The following is a 19220-nucleotide window of genomic DNA, read 5'->3' as shown; positions in this document are numbered from 1 at the left end:
GCATGTCCTCTGCTGCGGTTAATGAACGAACTGCTCTGAGATCTCTCTCTGCAAAGCAGGAGGCTTAAAAATACCCTCAGAGGCAGAGCCTGCTGATATCCGCCTGTGATCCCGCTAATCAAACTCTCCCCCATATACGAGAGGAACAAAAAGAACTTCACTCGACTACCCTGCTAACTAACAGCATCACAAGATTTCATTTTATCTCCTCACCAGACCAATGTCCAATAGGTTTCCACGAAAAGTACAACTCCTTTCTTTATCCTCCAACAAATTGAGCCATTTTTTAATTCCTAACTTCCAGCTTTGTCTGCTCAGTGTGTTAGCTCCAAAGCTCATATCGAAAGGCCTCTCATAGCTAACAATACTGTCTTTCTATTAGATTACGTAGCCTAATAAAGAAGAATGAGTCTGAAGATGTTATCAGTTTCAGTTAAAGGATTCATCACATACCTTTGTGTCTTTGAATTCAGCTGGAGCAATGTTACAGACTGAAACCGGAGCAGCTGAAGTTGATAGCTCTGCTGCTGTGAATGTGCTGAAAAGGAAATATATATAAGAATGTAACTCGATTCTGAAAGCACGCATTTCATTTATAGACCGTATTATTCAAACCTTTGTTCCTTTGCTCTATTAGGTGTCCTTCAGCTTTATAAAAGAAGCTTTCAACATGTTTCTAGCATTGAAAGATACTTTGAAAAACAGTAAGCACTTCGCCATCAACTCTATTCCGTGCAAACGTCAAAATCCCGCCAAATGTATTGAAATGTAACCATAGAAGGTTAGAAAAGTGTTTTTAAGGATGTCATGGTGCAAAAGCTGTTCAGACAAACATGTAATTTGGTCTACCGAAAAAAATGTGTTTTTTGGATGGCAAAATTCACACTAAAAAACGGCAAACCATGCACAAAACAACAATAGCTTATAACAGCAACAGCAACAGCAATAACAAAAAAAGCTTCTATAATCTGAAGGAGACCACTGCATTTGAATGGGGGAGGGGTTGTAATGCAACTGAACACAAACATTTTCAATCTACCTTAACGTTCTCTTCAATGCAACGCAAAGTAATCAAACACTAAAAATGCAAACGCAAAAAAAGTGACTTGAATATTGAAGGAGGTGCAATTTTCGGTCTGGTTTATCTAAAAAAAAAACGTCCAAAATTTTTCCACCGAATGTTACAAATAAGTCCTGGCCGTTTTGTGTACTATTCTAATCAGAGTGCAACATTACATACCAAAAGTAAAATCTTATGGTTTGAGGTTATGTTCCAAGAAGGATGTTTAGAGCAACACTGACAAGACAATTAAATACACACTGTACACACTCACGGCTACACATACCATTACATCTTTCCGGAGACAAAAAAGCAACTTCCACCACAATCTGTTTCTCTCTTTATCTCCTTTACACACACAAACACACATGTAAGTATGGCCTCCTCCACCACAGTGATAATTAAGTCCTCTGATTGCACTGTATTATGACAGAATTAATGAAGCTTTTAATGAAAATTAGTAACACTTGGCTGAAGCCCAGTGTATCAGACATGCTAAGCAGCAGGCTGCAGTGAGCAGAGTCAGATAAAGCAGCAGGGCGAGCCTCCAGCTCACTGAGACAGAACACACAGAGGCTGTGCACCACGTCGCCATGTTTTTTTGTCAAATCTGCAGGGCAGCGCTTTACAGAGGCACTAATTATAATCCACTGTTTTGGTGCTCTAATTGTTTCAGCGTCAGTCTCAGGGGAAAATATATTCACAAAGGTACATCTAGTTGGCTGCATGCCACTGTGAATATCTGTGCTTCGTTTAAAAACAGGAAAATCAAACTTTGCTTGTTGTAAAAAGGTCACACTTCTTATTTGTCATATTCAAAGTTAAATTATATAGTGCCAGCAAAAAAGATTAATCTTTCTTTCTTTCTATCTTTGGCGGTTAGCTGAAAATGGCTATCTGTTATCATTAGTCAATGATGAAAACACTGTCAGACAAGAAAAAGAAACGTACTCCCCATGTGAACGAGGCCTCATGCTGTCTTTCTGCTGTAACGAGAAGTAAACAGATAATTTACAGCCAAGTCAAGAAGCAGCAGGATTAAGTTCTTTGTCATCCTGATCGTGAACAAGTAGTCTTCCAGGGCTCTGTGCTGAACTGTGTCTTCCTCTCTGAATCCCCCCCTGAATAGCTCTGTGTCAGCCCGGCTGCAAGAACGGAGACTGCGTGGGACCTAACAAGTGCAAGTGCCACCCCGGCTTCACCGGCAAGACCTGCAACCAAGGTGAGCTCTTGCATGGAACTTGTGAAAGCTGTACAAACTCTGACTTTGCTTTACAGTTGATGGTGACTTTATTTGTCTCAAGAAGAAAGATATTTCACACAGAGAGCTGTCGATGATATGGTCCCCCGAAACACTTCAAAGTCTAAAGTTTCTAACATAGATGTTCCAATACCGATTTCAACAGCTGCATATGAGTATTGGCAGATAAAGTCAATAATCTGTTAGGAAATCTCTGTAGTTAATTCAGCTCCCGTTGAAAACCTCATGGCACGACAAACAGTCAGTGCATCCTATAACTTTGGACTGAAACAGTGCTCTTACAAACAAGTAGAAAGGCATTTTCTGTTACACTATTGGTAGCAGTACAACTCCAATGCCTAAAAACAAAAAACACACTTGCTGACAAGCCCCTGCAGTGAACAATAGAGGGGTAATCATTGTTTATTATGGCCAGATCTCCAGCTCAACACCAGTGAATTAAAGTTGCCATTCGCTCAAGGAGTGGAACCTGGTTTGCCATCAAGCCAACAGAAGTGAGGGGCTTTAATCACAAGGAGTTAGAGGGAGGGAAAGAGAGAGAGAGAGGGCTGATTTAGCCAGAATGGAAACGAGTGGTGAGGCCATGTTGATTGATCCCGGGAGTGCATCCACTCCTGTGTAGATAACATCTCAATTACTGACCTGAGATAACTTGGCCTGGCTGAGTGCTACTGATGCTATTGAAAGAGAATGTCTATGTTTCTTTGTGTGTGTGTGGAAGCCCGAGTTTTTGTGCTTTTTCAGCGCGGACGGATTGGACATGTTGAAAAGCGTTAAAGCTTCCTGGTTAGACTTAAAGTTGACGTGCATCCAAGCAGCCTGAAAATACTTGTGGAATTCACGCCCTCAGACAGGAATAGGATAGTGTGTAATTAAAAACAAGGGTTGGGGTGGTGTAGGTGGTGGTGGTGAAGGGGGGGTCGGGTGGGTGGGTGTTGAAATCCTTTCCGGAATGTTCCAAATGACTCATCCTGCATTTGGAGGCTATAGGTGGCTCCTGTCTGCCCAGCCAGACCGCACTACTTTGTCTTAATCTGCAACAAAGCCCAGAGGAAAATGGATCTGCGTCCCATATCCAACTACAATAGACTTCACTGCCAACTATTCAGTCTGCAGGCTTATCTGACAAATGTGATTCCAGGACCTTTCAAGATGAATCTGTACTTTCAAGTGTCCAATCGAACCCCTCCCGTTTGTCCAATAAGCTCGAGACGTTTGAAAGAGCTTATCGTTTAACTCTCCTTTGAGTGGCAGAGTCGCCCTTTCAGCCTATTTAGGTGGAGATGACCTTGGGTTCTGTTTTTAGCTGGCACATGCTATGGAAACCAATTTAATTATGCAGAGGCCATAGATTGGATTTTCTCATTTAAATGCAGGCTCCATTAAACATTGATTTGAGGTTTACTATTGATGTGCCAGGTGGCAGATGTTTCGAAGCGTTCTAATGTCCTGCCCCTCTGAGGCTCCACATTTATCTTCAGGAGTCGACTTGAACCCGAGGAATCATTTGACTAGATCCATTTTCTGACCCTGATGCTGCTTTAAGGTCAAGTACTGACCTGGATACATGGTTGTGATGCATTTTTCAATTTTTCAATTTATCACTGCTGTCAGAAGGTGATTATGTACGGCCTATCTGGATAATTGTGACATAAAAATTGCTGCTGTTTGGGATGTATCGTTAAGTGTTGTGTTAGATCTCTGTTTATGTATTGTTTTATCAATCTTTGTAACTGCAGGATACAGTACAAGACACATTCCCCAATGGGGACATTAAAGTAGGCTACAGCTTTCATTTGATCTTATCTTGAAACATGGCACAGCAATTTGACAAATTGGACTTCTTTTGTAAACAAATGTATTGTGGGGACTCATTAAAGAGAAGGAAATTACTGCTGATTAAAGCTGATGCCCCTTTATCACCGTCAAGTTAAGGAAGAGAAAAGTATGAAGATTGATCTACTACCAGAAGATAGATCACTTTCTGTGTAGCATAGCATAGCATAGAATAGCAAAACATTGCACAATAGCATCGTACAAAAAGTAAAGTATAAAGTTTAGTATAGTTTAGTGAAGTATATTATGGCATAAGATGTTCAAGAAGTAAATAATGAAGTTTTGTTAAAGTCTATAATCACTTTAAAACGTATGTAAATAGTAAACACCCTTTCACTTTAGCGGGTTAGTTGACTGAGTAGAGTATGTACATGTACCAATGGGAGTTCATATGAAACATTTTAATGTATGTATTATTAGTTAATTAATTCTTTAAAACTCAAACCCTAAAGAGTCCCTCCTGTTGTTGTGGTTTGAGCAAAAAGAGATGAGGAAGTAGCTGTATTAACTTATTTATTTTCCTTATGACAAAAACAAAGTTCATTTGATGCAAGTTTGGGTCCAATTCTGTTCCTGCCCCATTATGAACCGGTTGATTCAAATGTCATTTTGGGGCGGCAGTAGATCAGTCTGTAGGGAGTTGGTCTGGGAATTGGAGGGTCGCCTGGTAGCTGTAGGGGTGCCAGGTCACTGCCCGAGCACTGCTGTTGAGCAAGGCACCGAACACCCAATTAGCAGTGTGGAGCAGCCCCACTCTGACATCTCTCCACTAATGCATGTCCACAGGTTGTGTTTGTCTATGCATGTGTGTAATTTCGTGCCTACATGTTTGAGAAGCAATAATAGAGTGTAAACCAGAATTCCCCTCAGGGATTAATAAAGTATGTAAAACAGTTCAGTGGGCTAAAAAGTGACATCTGTTTAGGATTTTAACTGTGTAGCTTTGAAATCACTTAATGATTTCTTGATTCTTCCCAAAGGGAGCTGCTCAATGAGTAATAAGCAGACTCAAGCATTTTTTTTTTAAACCTGCATGTGCTGAGGGTTCTGGGTTTTACACACACACAAACAGACACATTCCTTTGTTGTAAAGTGGGAGGCGTGGACAGACTGTGTGACCCTGGAGGCGGTCTGATTAACAGGAGTGTTAAACACCTCAGCAACACAAAAACAAACCACAGAGGAAGCTTTAGTGTTTACTCCAAAACAAAGGCATGGCAGATATTGATTCCATCACTCAGAGAATAAGAGCCATTTTTCACTCTGTCCAACTTTTATGAGCTGGTACTGGTTCAAGAGATTTATGTTTCAAGGACTACCTGTCATTTTTTTTTTTTTTTTTAGTATCAGCTCTTTGTATCTGCCAAATAACTTCTCCTCAGAGGTTATTTCATTTTAATCGCTTTTACTTTACAGGAAATCTCCACATCTGAATGGGATGTCTTCTGAATGAAAGTGATAATGTCCATTAAATTACGAGGTACTCAGCTGTCAAGAGTAATAACAAGCCCTCGGAGAACCTCGATCGTGTTTAGAAGTTGCTCCACCTTTTGCTGCTGAGGAGAATTGTAATTGTCATGCCAGCATGGCGAGGAGAGATGAATACGGCGCAGAAATAAACTCATTAAAGGGATAATGTGTTCAACAGTTTGGCAGCACGCTCCCCCCCGGCTGATCCAATCATTTTAATAAGATGATTATTTAGTGCAGGTGGTTTTAATTAGGTGTATTTGACCTGCTGTTAAGACACTATTAAAAGATTGTGCTGGAGGAACAATGTCTCATACTTCAGGAGAGGAGCAGCTGCAGAGCCTCCAGATGCTGCTTTCTTCTTCTCTCCATTCGTCTGTCAGCCAACTGTAGGATCAATGACACATCAAGCACTGTCTCTCAATGTGGTTGGAATAAGTACACCACCCATTTCTAAATCCTTCTTTTTATTGGCTAATGTCTGGACCTTTCTGTGCTCTATCTTTTGTCTATGAATTCAATTGAGTCCAAGTTTAAGCGGATACTTTTGGACTTGTTGGTTTTTAGAAACTGATCCATCTACGTCACTGTTTGTCTTCCTGACTGTCTGCTGTTAACATTCTCACAGCTGCAAGCACTTTAAGGGCTACAGTCATGTCAACATGCTGTATATTTTCCTTCAATTATCTTCTAATTATTACAAAATGTCTTTTGTAATATTTGGCCTTAACCGACCTCTGCAAGAAGAAGAAGAAGAAGGCAGACATAAAAATGGAAGAAACTGATCACTTACTAACTTACCCTTGAGCTCTGATACAATAAATAAAGTCCAATTTCCAGAGATGAAGCAAGTGTGCTTCTACCAAGGTTGATAGAGTATATATAGAGAGGCAACCACACACTAAACCAGTATGACACTGTCGTCATTCTAGGTGTGAGTCAGGTCACGTTACTGCTTCATAAAAGTAACTAGTTACTTGGTAAAGCAACTTGAGCATTACTTTTTTTTGCTTCAATCCTCATGTTAATGCTCTCATTATTAATCGAAAGTTCTTCTATCATTACCCATCCAACCTGGCAAGAATGCAAAAAAAGTGCTTGCTTAACTTCTCAGTTTCAGTTCCTGCTTCCCTAAATGGGGAAAAAACTTGAATGATGTGAAGCGTGCAAAGCAGTAAGAGGTAGCTGTATCATCTTCCCGTCACTTAACAATAGGTGTTGTTAGCTGACTGCCGGAGGAAAGGTTGCAGGCTGGATGAAGCATCGACAGAGAGGAGGAGCTGAAATTCTAGAGCTTGAAGTGTCTGTAGTCATGCGATGATTTGCCTCTGTCTACCTTTGAAGCTTTTGATACAAAATTGAGAAGTGATGCTCTGAATCCGTGACATGTCGTAAATTCTCTCAGATCACATTACACTGTCACGACAGAAGAGAAACTGTCGAAACAGAGACAAGGGCAGGAGGGGACAGGGCTCAGAAACACTTTGCCTGTTTCTCACATGTGCCCTAGATTTTCCTGTTTCAGATACTCAGCTCATGTTCAGTTCCCACCAATGTAATCCTCTTTGCTTTACTTTCCAGGAATGTGGTGTGGTCAGAGGTGTTTTAATCCATCCGCTGGTGTTTTTCATGCTCAGTACGGTTCTGTCTGTCTCTCTGTCGTCTTCTGTCCCTCTCACGCCTTCTCTATCTGTTACTTCATCTTCAATCACCCCCCCCCCCCCCCCCCCCCCTTGACCCTCCCACTCCCCCCCATGCCCCCTAACCCAATTCCTTTTGTCTGAAGAAGAAGAAGAGCTGGAACGTTTAACCCCACCAGTGTGGGCCAGTCACCTTTCCCTCTTCCTTCCTGTGGACCACCAGCCAGCCAGAGTAGTGACGGAGGGTGAGATTCATCGATCAAACTTTTCACCCCCACAGCAGCTTCTTCTCATACCCAACATGCATGGTGATTGCACTGTGCGGACCGAGAGGGAGTGAATGTCACTCTTGACTTTTTCTTATTGCTAAGAGACACCAGTTGAAAGCAGCTTTCCAGTGGATATGCCAGCATGAATGCAAAGCATGCCACAATTGTTGCAGCTCAAAATCTCCCTTTCTTTCTTTTACTATTTCCCCTTAAAGGTTTTTTTTTTTTTTTTTTTTTTTTTTTAAACCATGGTGGTTTTTCCCCACTACCTTCTTAGTATCTTGTCTGGTTTTATGAGCACTTGGAACCAAACTCCTTCTTTCTTTCCCTGAAAAACATAATTGACATTGGACCCAGCACCCATGACTCCTTCATCACGGCTCCAACGAGGCCTTAAGTTCTTTAAGCGAGTGTTATCTTCTTTTAGAGACAAGCCTATCCCTGTGAAAGAGCCCCATGCTAATCTCCCTGTCAGTGATGGAGGCGTGTCGGGAATGTAGCCTAGCATACCTCGGTGGAGCTGACCCAATAAATCACTCCACTTTGCATCACTTCAGATATGTTTTAGCAGTTCATGTACCGTACAGTGAACCTGTCCGGAGGGGTCCCACACCACCGCTATCGCACAGGTTTTTACAGTCCTGGGGCCGTGTCGAGCTGTCAATTGCTGGTCATGTCTGTTATCTCCCCGTTCTTCCCCTCTCTCACTCCTTTCTTCATCATCTTCTCCCCCTCTTGTCTTTTTTTTTCTTTCCTACACACAGAAGGCCCTTGCTGTGTCTTGCATCTGGCATGTGCTGATGCTCACAGAGCTGCCCCTGTCTGAGAATGTGACCATTTCAATAATCCCTCATTTACATTTTTAAGCTGTTTTTCTTTTCAGTGCATCGGGCGAGTGGCAACATGTTTCTCCGCCAGGCTGACAATGGACAATGTTGCCATGTTTTTTTTCTCCCCTCTGTTATCACAATAATGAGAATGCCGGTTGTTTACTGTGAAACCCAGGGAGGAAAACAGGGTTGACAGCGCTAATTAAAAAAGTGAAATGTGAGGGTGTGTATGTGCTTTGTGGGTGTGCGTATGTATGTGTGTGTTGAGGTGGTGACATTATCTTGCAGGAGAAGAAAATAGTTTCAGGTTTGGATTTTTACTGAAAATGAACAAAGCTTACCTTCTGATTGACAAGGACAGGACAAATTATTCTGACCTAGTTAGTTATTAAAAAAAAGAAAAGAAGAAGCAGTAATAAAAGTTATGAGGAAACTTGTAAACTTATAAATAATAATAACATTATTATTGAAGTATTTTTTTTAAAATCTGGACTTTTAAAAAAGGCTTTAATTATTTGCTTATTTATTTTTCTACTGATACATTCTTCACAACTTCCCTTAAATCCATTAAATAAAGTGTGTGCTTCACATGTCAGCGTGCCACTTGTTAACTCCTTGTTATCCCTTCTCTTTTATGCAGTATAGCCGGTCTATAAATGTTAAATTATGGTGACTGAAATGTAAAAACTGCATTGTCAAACTGACACCTCTAAATCGAGACGTTTTATAGATATGGAACATGACTCAAAGCCTGGAGGCAGTTGGTAAGATTCAACAAGTTGATAGTCCAAATTCCAACCATGTCTTTGCTCTTTAGTAGGTCAAATGCTGCCATTAATAGTTGATGAGGTCTGACTGATGTACAACTGGGCATCTGGTCCGTCATTCACCCACATTAATAAGCGGTATCTGTTTAATGTAAGAGGTATGTGGCACTCAAAGAATGCTCTGCACATATGTCCAAGAAGCTAAATACGGCAGTATCCACAAAGCGGTCAGCCAAGACGAAAAAAAAAAAAATCCTCATGTGCTGCTCAGTCAGATCTGTTTGTGATGTTCTACTGTATCCCAGAAACAGGCAGTGGTATTCATAGTGTATGTTATTTATATTTGTTCAAGCCTGTTTCATCATTCCACTCTGATGGATGCCTGTGTGTGCTGGGTTTTCCCCTTTTATGCCTGGTGCTCCCAAGGGACCCCACATTTAGGTGAGGGCAAGAGAGTGAATGGTGATATATGTGAACCTTTATGTAAGTGAATTATTCCCTCCTATCAATCCCAAAGTTCTCCATCAACAGCCATAAGTATTTAAACCTTAAACACACATTTATCCTTAGCAATGGACCTTTTTATACCAAAGTCAGAAAACAAGGCAAGAGTGTCCTTAAATGGTTTCCGTAGATTCATATTTAAACTGATCAAGTACAAAGATTCAATTACATTTTATTGAATGTCGCAAATATTCCTTGATTAAATGTTATTATGTTATTTGATTAAACATGTTTATTCTAAGAGGTTGTAAACGTAATTTTTGTCATCATTCCTTTAATGGTATCAATATCTTTATTTGGGAAGAATGTTAAATACCCTACTAAATCATGGGTATTGTTATTTTTCCCCAAAAATGTTGAGATTTTTAGATGGAAAAAATTCGATTTTCCTTCAATAGTGGTGTTGGGCGGCACGAAGAAGGTTATCTTTTATCCATAACCAGATTATTTTGTCAACTAGTTCCTCTTCAATTCAGTGACACTGCAAGGGAAGTTACACTATTTTCTGTATGAGAAAACTTAATCTTGAACATGGCTTCAGGAGGAAAAAGAGGCTTGAAGAAAGCTGAAATGAAAAAACTTCTTCTCTGTATCAGAACAATTAACCCCAGGCTGCCCTGAAATCATTGTCTTTCTCAAAGCATTAGTGCAGAAAGAGTCAAGAATCTCCCTGAATAAATTATGGAGTTTATTCAAACTGAACTAATACAAAACAAATATTCTCCATTCTAGTAATGAGGGTGATTAGTTACTATCCAGCACAGCTATTGGCAGCATGATCAATATCCTATTAAGATAGACGATATGCCCTCTAGAATGCTTATTCCACAGAACTCATTTTGAGAAAAAAGTCAAAACAGAAACATTTAGTCGGGCCACTTTGACTAATAATTTCAACATTTTAACTCACTTATACAATGCCATGTGTTCACATATTCACTTGCCTATGAAAGCTTTCTATCATTCAAGCCTGGGAGAAGCACCTACAATGCTATGGAGCTTACCTTACCTTAGCCTCAGCTAGACTATTTAGATTGACCCAGCAAGGGGAAATTTGACACACAAAAAAAATATTAGGCCTTAAGCCTCCTGGCAAACAGGTACCGCGCCTACTTGCAGTCATATCAGCCACAATAAGATTGTTTTAAGTCATCCAACGGAAGCAGATGCTAAACATAAATAACTTTCTTGCCGTCATTTGATGCTTTGCTTGTTACTTCAGCTTCACTCCTTAAAGTAAGATTTTCATGTAACCTACAGTAGGAAAAAATAAACATCTATGTATTTATTTATTTTTCCACTCTTAACCCATCACACAGAGGACTCTTCCAACTTGTCAGAGCAGGAAGTACAGGTGTGACTAATAACATTAGTCTCTGTTGCATTGAGGAGTGTCACAGAGGCAACACACCCAACACAAGGGATGCTGTGATGGAAATAAATACAGCACAGACGTTAATAATGTTATTAGTTACACCTACGTTTGACTAGTCAAAATGTCTGCTGTGAGAGCCGTGTAATGGCTTCTATTTGCATAAGCATTTGACAGGTGCTGAGCTCAGGGCATATTCTTCTCTCCCAGGGGTCCACACTGCTCCAAAGTCAAGACTGCATCTTTTTCTAATAAGATTTTCATTGGCTGTTCAGGGTGAGATTTCTCTGCTTTTATGGCCATGTAGAAAAACACTGGAATTATAGGTATCTATCAAAGAGCGCTGGATGGTGCAGCGACCAGCATTTTGTGAGTCAGACGTTATAATAGAATCTTTTATCACTTGCAGGTAATGGGCAGGTTGACAGCTGACACTGGCTTCCTGTTAAACCATCAAAGAGGGGTGGTGCAGGCTTGTCAGAACAGGGTGACACTTTACTTCCTCGAAGACACCCCCCCCCCACATCCCCCTTTCCAAAACACACAAATTAACGCACACACAAAAGAGACGGTCAGTCAGACAGACACAGACAGAAAGACACACTCGCAAATGGATAGGTGAGGTTTGGCATCATTGACCTCTTCACATTTGCCCTCTGACTTATTCCAGCAGGGTCTCTAGTATCTCTCTCTGTCTCTCCTCCAGTCCACTTATGCTGTCTCTCTCTGTTTCCCTCTCTCTCTCTCTCTCTCTCTCTCTCTCTCTCTCTCTGTGTCTGCAGACCTGAATGAGTGTGGGCTGAAGCCTCGGCCTTGTAAACACAGGTGCATGAACACATATGGGAGTTACAAGTGCTACTGCCTCAACGGCTACATGCTGATGCCTGACGGGACCTGTGGAAGTGAGTCTGTCTCTCAAACACACACACACACACACACACACACACACACACACACACACACACACACACACACACACACACACACACACACTTCTCTATGTTGGTACACACTCTTGTTGCCTGCAATGTGAATATTTTCCTTGTTTAGTGCTACTTTCTCCTTCATCTCTTCCTTTTCCTTATTACCTCTATTCTACATTGTAGCCTGAAAAGGCTTCCCTCCATGTATATTCATCTGAATCTCTGCACAAAGCAGTGCTCATGACATTTGCTTTCTAATATAAGACACGTGTTCCCTCATGTGCGTCTCACAGCAGCCTCACACTGCTTTGATAGACGGTTTTGATTAAAGCCCTGTGTTGATTTGCTTCATTACAGCAGCTCTACAGTCTGAAGAGTCCCCGTGAAGAGGCCTTTAAATGAAAAATGTGAAAGAAACACAATCTTTAGACCCTCCAGTGAATGTGTAATTCTCATTGGTTGCCCTGAGGTGTCCCACAAAATGAGAGTTAATGCCTGCACATGTCTCCTTGTAAATTTTGTTTCCCACCTAATAACTGTTTTTTTTTTTGTTTTTTTTACTTGAGGGTGGCGTGACTCTTTAAATCGTTTTCATTTGTTCTTTTTATCATTTCCCCCCTCGTTCTGAAGTGCTCACCACTTCAGGCCATCTCACACTGGTCTTGCTGTTGTTGTGTGATGATAGCATGATAGTGTTAAACACCTTACTGCTCTTTTTTTTTTTGCTCTTTTTTTTTATCCCCAGCCTGTGCTTTGATCGATAGATCACTGTAGCATTTAATCAGCCCGTCCTGCCTCAGTCATCAAACTGTACTCCAGGGTGCCTGAAGTAGCAGCAGCAGCAGCATGAACCTCACTTTTAATTTCCTTTTTTAGGGTCCAACGTTATTGAGTGTGGCTGAACAAAATCTGTTCCTTTATATTATTATTTTGGAGGGGCTTGATTCGCCCGTCACAGTTCAACAACAGAGGGGCTGCACGCTTAAAGGGAGGAGGGGGATTATGAGTGTGTAGTTGTAGGAGAGGATGAAAGTGGGTGAGGGAGGATTGCATGTGCGAAGGTGTGAGCAGAGAGAATCTAATAATGGCAGAGTGTGTGCTGCTCCACTGTCTGCACCTCAGGGTCAAATCGGCCAATATCAGAAAATGCAGCCGAGTGGTCCCGGCTCACACACACACACACACACACACACACACACACACACACACACACACTCTCTAGCTGGCCGGAGGATAATAGCTTGAAAAGTGTGAGTGTGGATGTGTGAGAGCTACATAATCTGTTGCCTCTTCTCTGTCCTTTGTTAATAAGTGATGTGTTTCCCATGTGGCCATCAGATGCTCGCACTTGTGGCATGGCCAACTGCCAGTACGGCTGCGAGGTGTTAAAAGGAGAGGTCCGATGTCAGTGTCCGACGCCGGGGCTGCAGCTGGCTCCGGATGGAAGAACCTGTGTGGGTAAGTCCTAATCTTTTTAAATCCACGTATTGTATACGCCATGGAAACCGAGCCTTATTTTTGCACACAGTTCCATGACAAACTAATGAAAAGTCACAAACGTGGCTGTGTTATTATTATTATTTTTTAATTATGCTTCCTTTTCAAGCTGATTGATAATCTAATTCAACTGCTTTGGCAGAATAAGAAAGAAAAGCTGGCAGGGAAAATGCAACTCGGGAACTCAGACAAAAAACCACTTAGAAAGTAAAGCTGTAATTCGTCAGATTTATTTACCAACGCGTCATCTTTCTCTTTGATGGAAAATCAGAGTAATTAAACAGTCCTTGTCCACCAAATGGTGTGACTTTATTCTGCTAACTTCTTGCAGCTGTTACAACAGAACACAAATAAAAAGAGGAGCAGTCGCCCCCCCCCCTCCTTCTTTCATTCCACAGTGCAGCTCCTCAGATGGGCAGCTTGCAGATGAAGGGGGAAGGTTGAGGTAGTTAACCTGTGTCAGGTTTAAACGCAGGCTGTTCCGACCTGGACTGTCCCACACTGCCTTGTTGTCCCACTTAAGTGCAGGCTTGATAATGGGGAGGCGGGTTTCAGAAGCAAGGACAGGCATCAATCATGAACACTGAAGGAGGAGGGGTAGGAGAGGTTGCCTTGCCACAGGTGTTCCAACAGTTTCCTGGAAAGTCTCCGGATGTTTCTGTGACACTTTGTTTTACGGCGAGTCATATTTATTAAGAGTATCTCATCATATTTATGGAGGCGATCCTTTCTTGGAAACAGAGACTTAGATGGGAGAGTTTACACAGATGTTGAGCTGTTTTTTTTTTGTTTTTTTTACAAATAATGAAGCTGGGGAATCAAATGTGTTGACACACTTTAGTTGTAAAAGTAGCCAGGGCCCATATTTATCAAACTTACAGGAAGTGGGTTCAAGATCCTGCTTAGTGGTAAGTACTTTGCAAGGTGTGAAGAATAAGAAGCTTTGTCATGAAACTTACACAGACTTACAGAAAAGTCCAGCTGAGGCATACTGAGCAGCCAATCAGAAACAAGGATTTTACCCTTCATCTTCAATTCCTTCATTACTCAGTTTTATCTTGCATGCAAAACTTTAATTTCCTTCACAATATTAATGTTTGTTGAATACCTACATGCATACATTTCATGTTTTATTATATATGAAGAAGGTTATTGCTAGGACTGTAATAATAAAAGGCAATTACCAGAAATGTAAAAGGAAGACGTAGCAGAAATGAATTTCTCCTGCTGGTGGACCAGGTACATCAGATAATTCACATTGACAAAGAAAGTGCAGACACGCTGATCACTATCAGCTTTCCTTGTGTTGTGTGCAAGCCGTCTCACATCCTTTTCTAATATCCTCCAAATATCCTGTGATGCTGACTGATAAGACTGAGCAAAGTCATTCCACAACAGGTCTGCACTCACCTCTGTTTATGCACTGTGGCCCACCTAACGTCTTTACACCTCCTTGTAGACCCTGAACAGACCTTTTGTTTCACTGATGTCCAAAATGTAACTTAATGCTGTTCAGATACAGAAGCCTCCATGTTTTAAACTTCAATGTCAAACCTTTGGTAAATTGTATTTATAATAGATCAGGCTAGCAGTCTCTCAGGAGAGATGTCTGATCATCCTGAAGCATTGAAACTGCAACACTGACAAAGTGCATTAATGATTTGCATCGTTGCAAAGAGAGTATCAGACTGATATTTCAATACTGACTCGCACAGACATTTCTAAATATATCCGACTTGTTGACTTATGCATAAATAAAATATTTGTTGCTTTGAAAGAAAGGTCTGGGTTGTTTGTAAAGCCAGATGTTCACATTTATTAAACAAGCAGACATTATTAAATGTTGTTTACAGGCACAGTGACAGTCATCATAATAATTCACCACTGCTCAGGCAGTATCTGAATTATTTAGCTGTTAGCATTAGCCTCACTGCAGCGGTTTAGGTTACAGTGCCTTGCTGATGAGAACCTCGGCAGTCGACAAGGACTCATGAGGCAGCTCTGTCCGTTTAATTCATGTGCTTGTTCTCCCAGGTGGTCCAGGTGCGTTTGTGTTTTATAAGACCCTTTTAAAACAACAGTCCCTACAGCACTGCAGTGTCTCCGCTGCATTATTCAGCGGATAAATTAATGATTTTTTGGCGAACGCTTTGAGCAACTCTGCGTCTACATATTAATGGCCACATGCCGGCAAAGGTGATCAACACATCAGAGACTCTTGGAATAGTTCCTTAAATAATGGAACGAGCTAGTGTGCATTGTATTGTGCTCACTGAACAGAATACAGAATGTGCTTTGTTCATAAATGAATACTAACTGGGAGGTGAAAAAGTCGCCCAGTCTGAATAGAAACGTTTGTTTACTTTTGGATTTAATTATCTCTTTTGACCTTGGAGTTTTTCATTTTGAATGCATTAAACAGCGTACGTATCCAACTCTAAACCAAAAGTATAGTGAAAAATGAATATATTACCTTTAATTTGATTACTTTCTTTTTGAGTCATAATAACCTGGTTTTTTTTTTATCTTCTTTGCAGATGTTGACGAGTGTGCAGCAGGAATAGCCGTGTGTCCCAGGTTTAGAAAATGCATCAACACATTTGGTAGCTACATCTGCAAGTGCCACGAAGGCTTCGACCTGCAATACATCAACGGGAAATATCAGTGCATAGGTACTGTCAACAGGTCTCTGCAGGGAGGCTTTAAAAGATAAACCCTGCAAAGGTCACACAAGTGCTTAGATGGTTTGAATTATTACCAAGTTATTTTTACTGATGCATGTGGTTTATCTACGTTAGACACTGAGGAAGCTTGAAATGACTGTACAAAGGGCAGGTTTATATGTTTTTCCTCCTTCTACCTCTTTGTTCTTTGTATAGGCCAAAGTGAAAAGAAAGGCTGCCTCTACATTGTACTGCTTAAATTGGCACAAAATAAAACACATGAAACGACATTTGTTAATTACATTAAAGGGGAGGTTGAAATGACACAAGTCTTTCTCAGAACAATAGTCCAGTGCCCACATATGCAGTGAAACTATTTTGGATTGCTGTAATTGTTCCGACTGTTCATCATACCACCCACATAATGCACTTTCCATGGAGAAAAGATTTTTCCACAAATAACTACATTTGTTCAATTCAACTCTACACACTCACATTCAGGGACATCCTGCTCTCTGTAGGTCATGTTTTTGGTCCTCAATATCACACAAATCCTGTCAGGAACTATGTATAATTTAATATGCTCAAGTGAACTTTAGCTGTTTACATTTAATTAGCAGTGGTGTCAAGTTGGTTTGCGTTAGCTGTATATACATCTCAGATCTTTTAATCTTTTATTTTCAAAGTTGCCACCATCGACGGCGTAACAAACTACACAATGACAATCAGGCTTCTATGTGTGTAGTGTTTTGTGCTTAATGATTCTCTCCAACCAATCAGTGATCTGTCCTCTTTTTACTTCACAGTTTAGAATCTGATAAACACCTAATTTTATGTGTCCCCCCCCCAAAAAAAAAATATCCCTGGCTTTTGTCTATGAAAACTACATTTAAAAGAAAGTTTCAATCTAATCATGTCAAGACTGAGGTCGCTGTTAAAGTCCTCATCCTGTGCTAAAGCATATTCCATCCATATGTGAATAATCTGAACATGCTTTAGCACAAAATAAACAAGATCATATCATATTTGGTACAAAAATCCATCTTTTTATTTGCGTCTTTTAAATGTAATCTCAGCTAAAACATGCACTCAAGTACATTGACTTGAGTGCTTTGCTCAAAGTCAGGGTTGAATGGGCTCTGTCAGCCACAGATGCTGCTTTTTTCATGTTTATGCTGACTTTTTGGATATTTAAAAAAAACAATAATTTCTATAAATATGGAAAAAAAAGAAAAAGTTTTGAACGTAAATTCCCTACGCTAGTTTTGAGTTCAGTCATATAGATTTTGAATACTTAATACTTAAACGTTTGAATTTTTTCAGATAAAAAGTTTCAACTTTTACGTTTCTTGAAGCTGTAGATTTAGCAGATTGAGATTTCAAATAAAACATGTATGGTCAGGTTCTGATTTATAAGGCAGTAATAGATCAACCAATCCAGGAAAATATAAGACAGGTTAAAATGATTTGACCTTGACCTGCCATCTTTTTCTTTTTTTCTGCCCAAATCCATAAAGTTGCCTCAGTCTTAGCAGCGTACAGTAAAAACACACAAACATTTGGGTTTCCATGTTTTAAAAAATCATGTTTTGAGCGTATACTTGAGCAGTGCTACTTTTCTGGGTCATATCAGGACCTTTAAGCATTATCTCAACATCATTTTTACCAAGAAATTCTCATAATCATTTTGGTATTCCACTCAAAAACAGATCTTTCTTCACTTCAAACTGTCTCAAACTGTCTCAAACAGTTGAGATAAACTTTGAGCTCCTGTGAAGTGGTTGTGCAATTAGCCTTTGATACTCTGATGTAATGTCTGAAGTTTTTTTAACCTTTGCAATTTGTCGCTGATTGCTTTTATGTCTCCATTATCCTTCAGATGTGGATGAATGCTCCTTAGGTCAGAGCCACTGCAGCAGCTTCGCCACCTGCTACAACACGCCGGGCTCGTACAAGTGCAAATGCAAAGACGGCTACAGGGGGATGGGCCACGACTGCAGACGTAAGAGGAACGGGGCCTCACTTTTTTGTTTTCTTTTGCTGTGTTTTTGAAAAAAAGGGTTGGAAAGCAAAAGAGAGGGAGGAATAGCTTTGTAAGTTTGAAATTCCTCTCTTTGTAATGGCTGTCAGTCATTACTTAAATCACCCAGCTACCTTATCACATGGGCCTGGAGTGAGCCTTGCGTCCATTTTTTACATTTAGCCCATTTTAATCAGCCAAAATAGACGAGTCATCATCTAATGTGAAATATTTCCTCTAGTGGTAGTTTGTCTTATTTTTCCTGCCGACACAGAAGTTGATTTGTCTGTGCGTCTGCAGTTTTTACAGCAGGTCAGTAGACGAGAAGTCATTTATTCTCCATAGTTATTTAATCATTTCACAGACACAACAGCTTTAAGAGTCCACAGAGCAGAGAAGGAGCCTAGAGGTGATATGTGCTTCATATACTTCACCATGTTGCCCGCCCCAGGGAGTACTCTGGTGTTGCAATATCCTATCTGTGCGTCACATATCAAAGTCGCCTGCAACTTGAGACGAAAATAACAGAGTTCAAACCACTTGGCTTTGTCCAGTTTTATGAAAACCTCATGAAGCCTCCCCCAATCCAATACCTCCAACACAACATCACCCCCCCACCAACATCTCCGTCTCGGCTCCTGACGTGAAGAATGTGCAAAGGAACAAAGGAGGAGGAGGTGTAGCTTTGATGACATCAGCAGGGTGAGGGTGATCTCCGGGGCACAGCGGCCTGTTTGAACGCAGAGATCATTCGACACATACACAACAAGCACAAATACACACACAGAGGAGCTTTAGCTCAATGCTGTGAGGCCTCTGGCTGTGTGCACACAAAGAATTGCTAATCAGGGCGCACACAGGGATAGATAGAAAACCTCAGTCAACCAATATTGATTGCACAAAAGCAAACATTCATGTCTTGTAACCAAAAAAAAAACAGCCCTCTTTCTCCCTTTTCACACTCCCATTGAGTATAATATGTCCAAGATGCACATAAAAGGTTCTCTATATGAATGAATATGAGCCTGCTTATTTTAGAGGCCTCTCTTATGATTTTGAGCTTTTGCTTCATTTACATTTGAGACACCCAATTTGTGTTAGAACGCTA

The 19220-nt window shown here is 40.7% G+C and overlaps 1 protein-coding gene across 9 annotated transcripts in view; it reads left to right on the top strand.

Moving 5' to 3' along the window:
- npnta (nephronectin a) overlaps window positions 1-19220 on the top strand; it is a 52494-nt gene that overhangs the window by 17940 nt on the left and 15334 nt on the right. For 3 of the 9 annotated variants that reach the window (XM_065957535.1, XM_029280154.2, XM_065957555.1), the window contains 6 exons: window positions 2190-2282; window positions 7417-7512; window positions 11792-11911; window positions 13271-13390; window positions 15967-16101; window positions 17972-18094. In XM_065957535.1, the coding sequence (XP_065813607.1) occupies window positions 2190-2282; window positions 7417-7512; window positions 11792-11911; window positions 13271-13390; window positions 15967-16101; window positions 17972-18094 (687 nt within the window). Of the gene's footprint in view, window positions 1-2189; window positions 2283-7413; window positions 7513-11791; window positions 11912-13270; window positions 13391-15966; window positions 16102-17971; window positions 18095-19220 lie in introns of all 9 variants that reach the window. The other 6 variants (XM_065957532.1, XM_029280153.2, XM_020648445.3 and 3 more) reach the window with 2 other exon arrangements.

This window comes from Labrus bergylta, chromosome 1 (assembly GCF_963930695.1).
Source record: "Labrus bergylta chromosome 1, fLabBer1.1, whole genome shotgun sequence".
Lineage (NCBI taxonomy): Eukaryota > Metazoa > Chordata > Actinopteri > Labriformes > Labridae > Labrus > Labrus bergylta.
The sequence above is the reverse complement of the archived record's forward strand: the minus strand, read 5'-3'. Positions and strand labels throughout refer to the sequence as shown.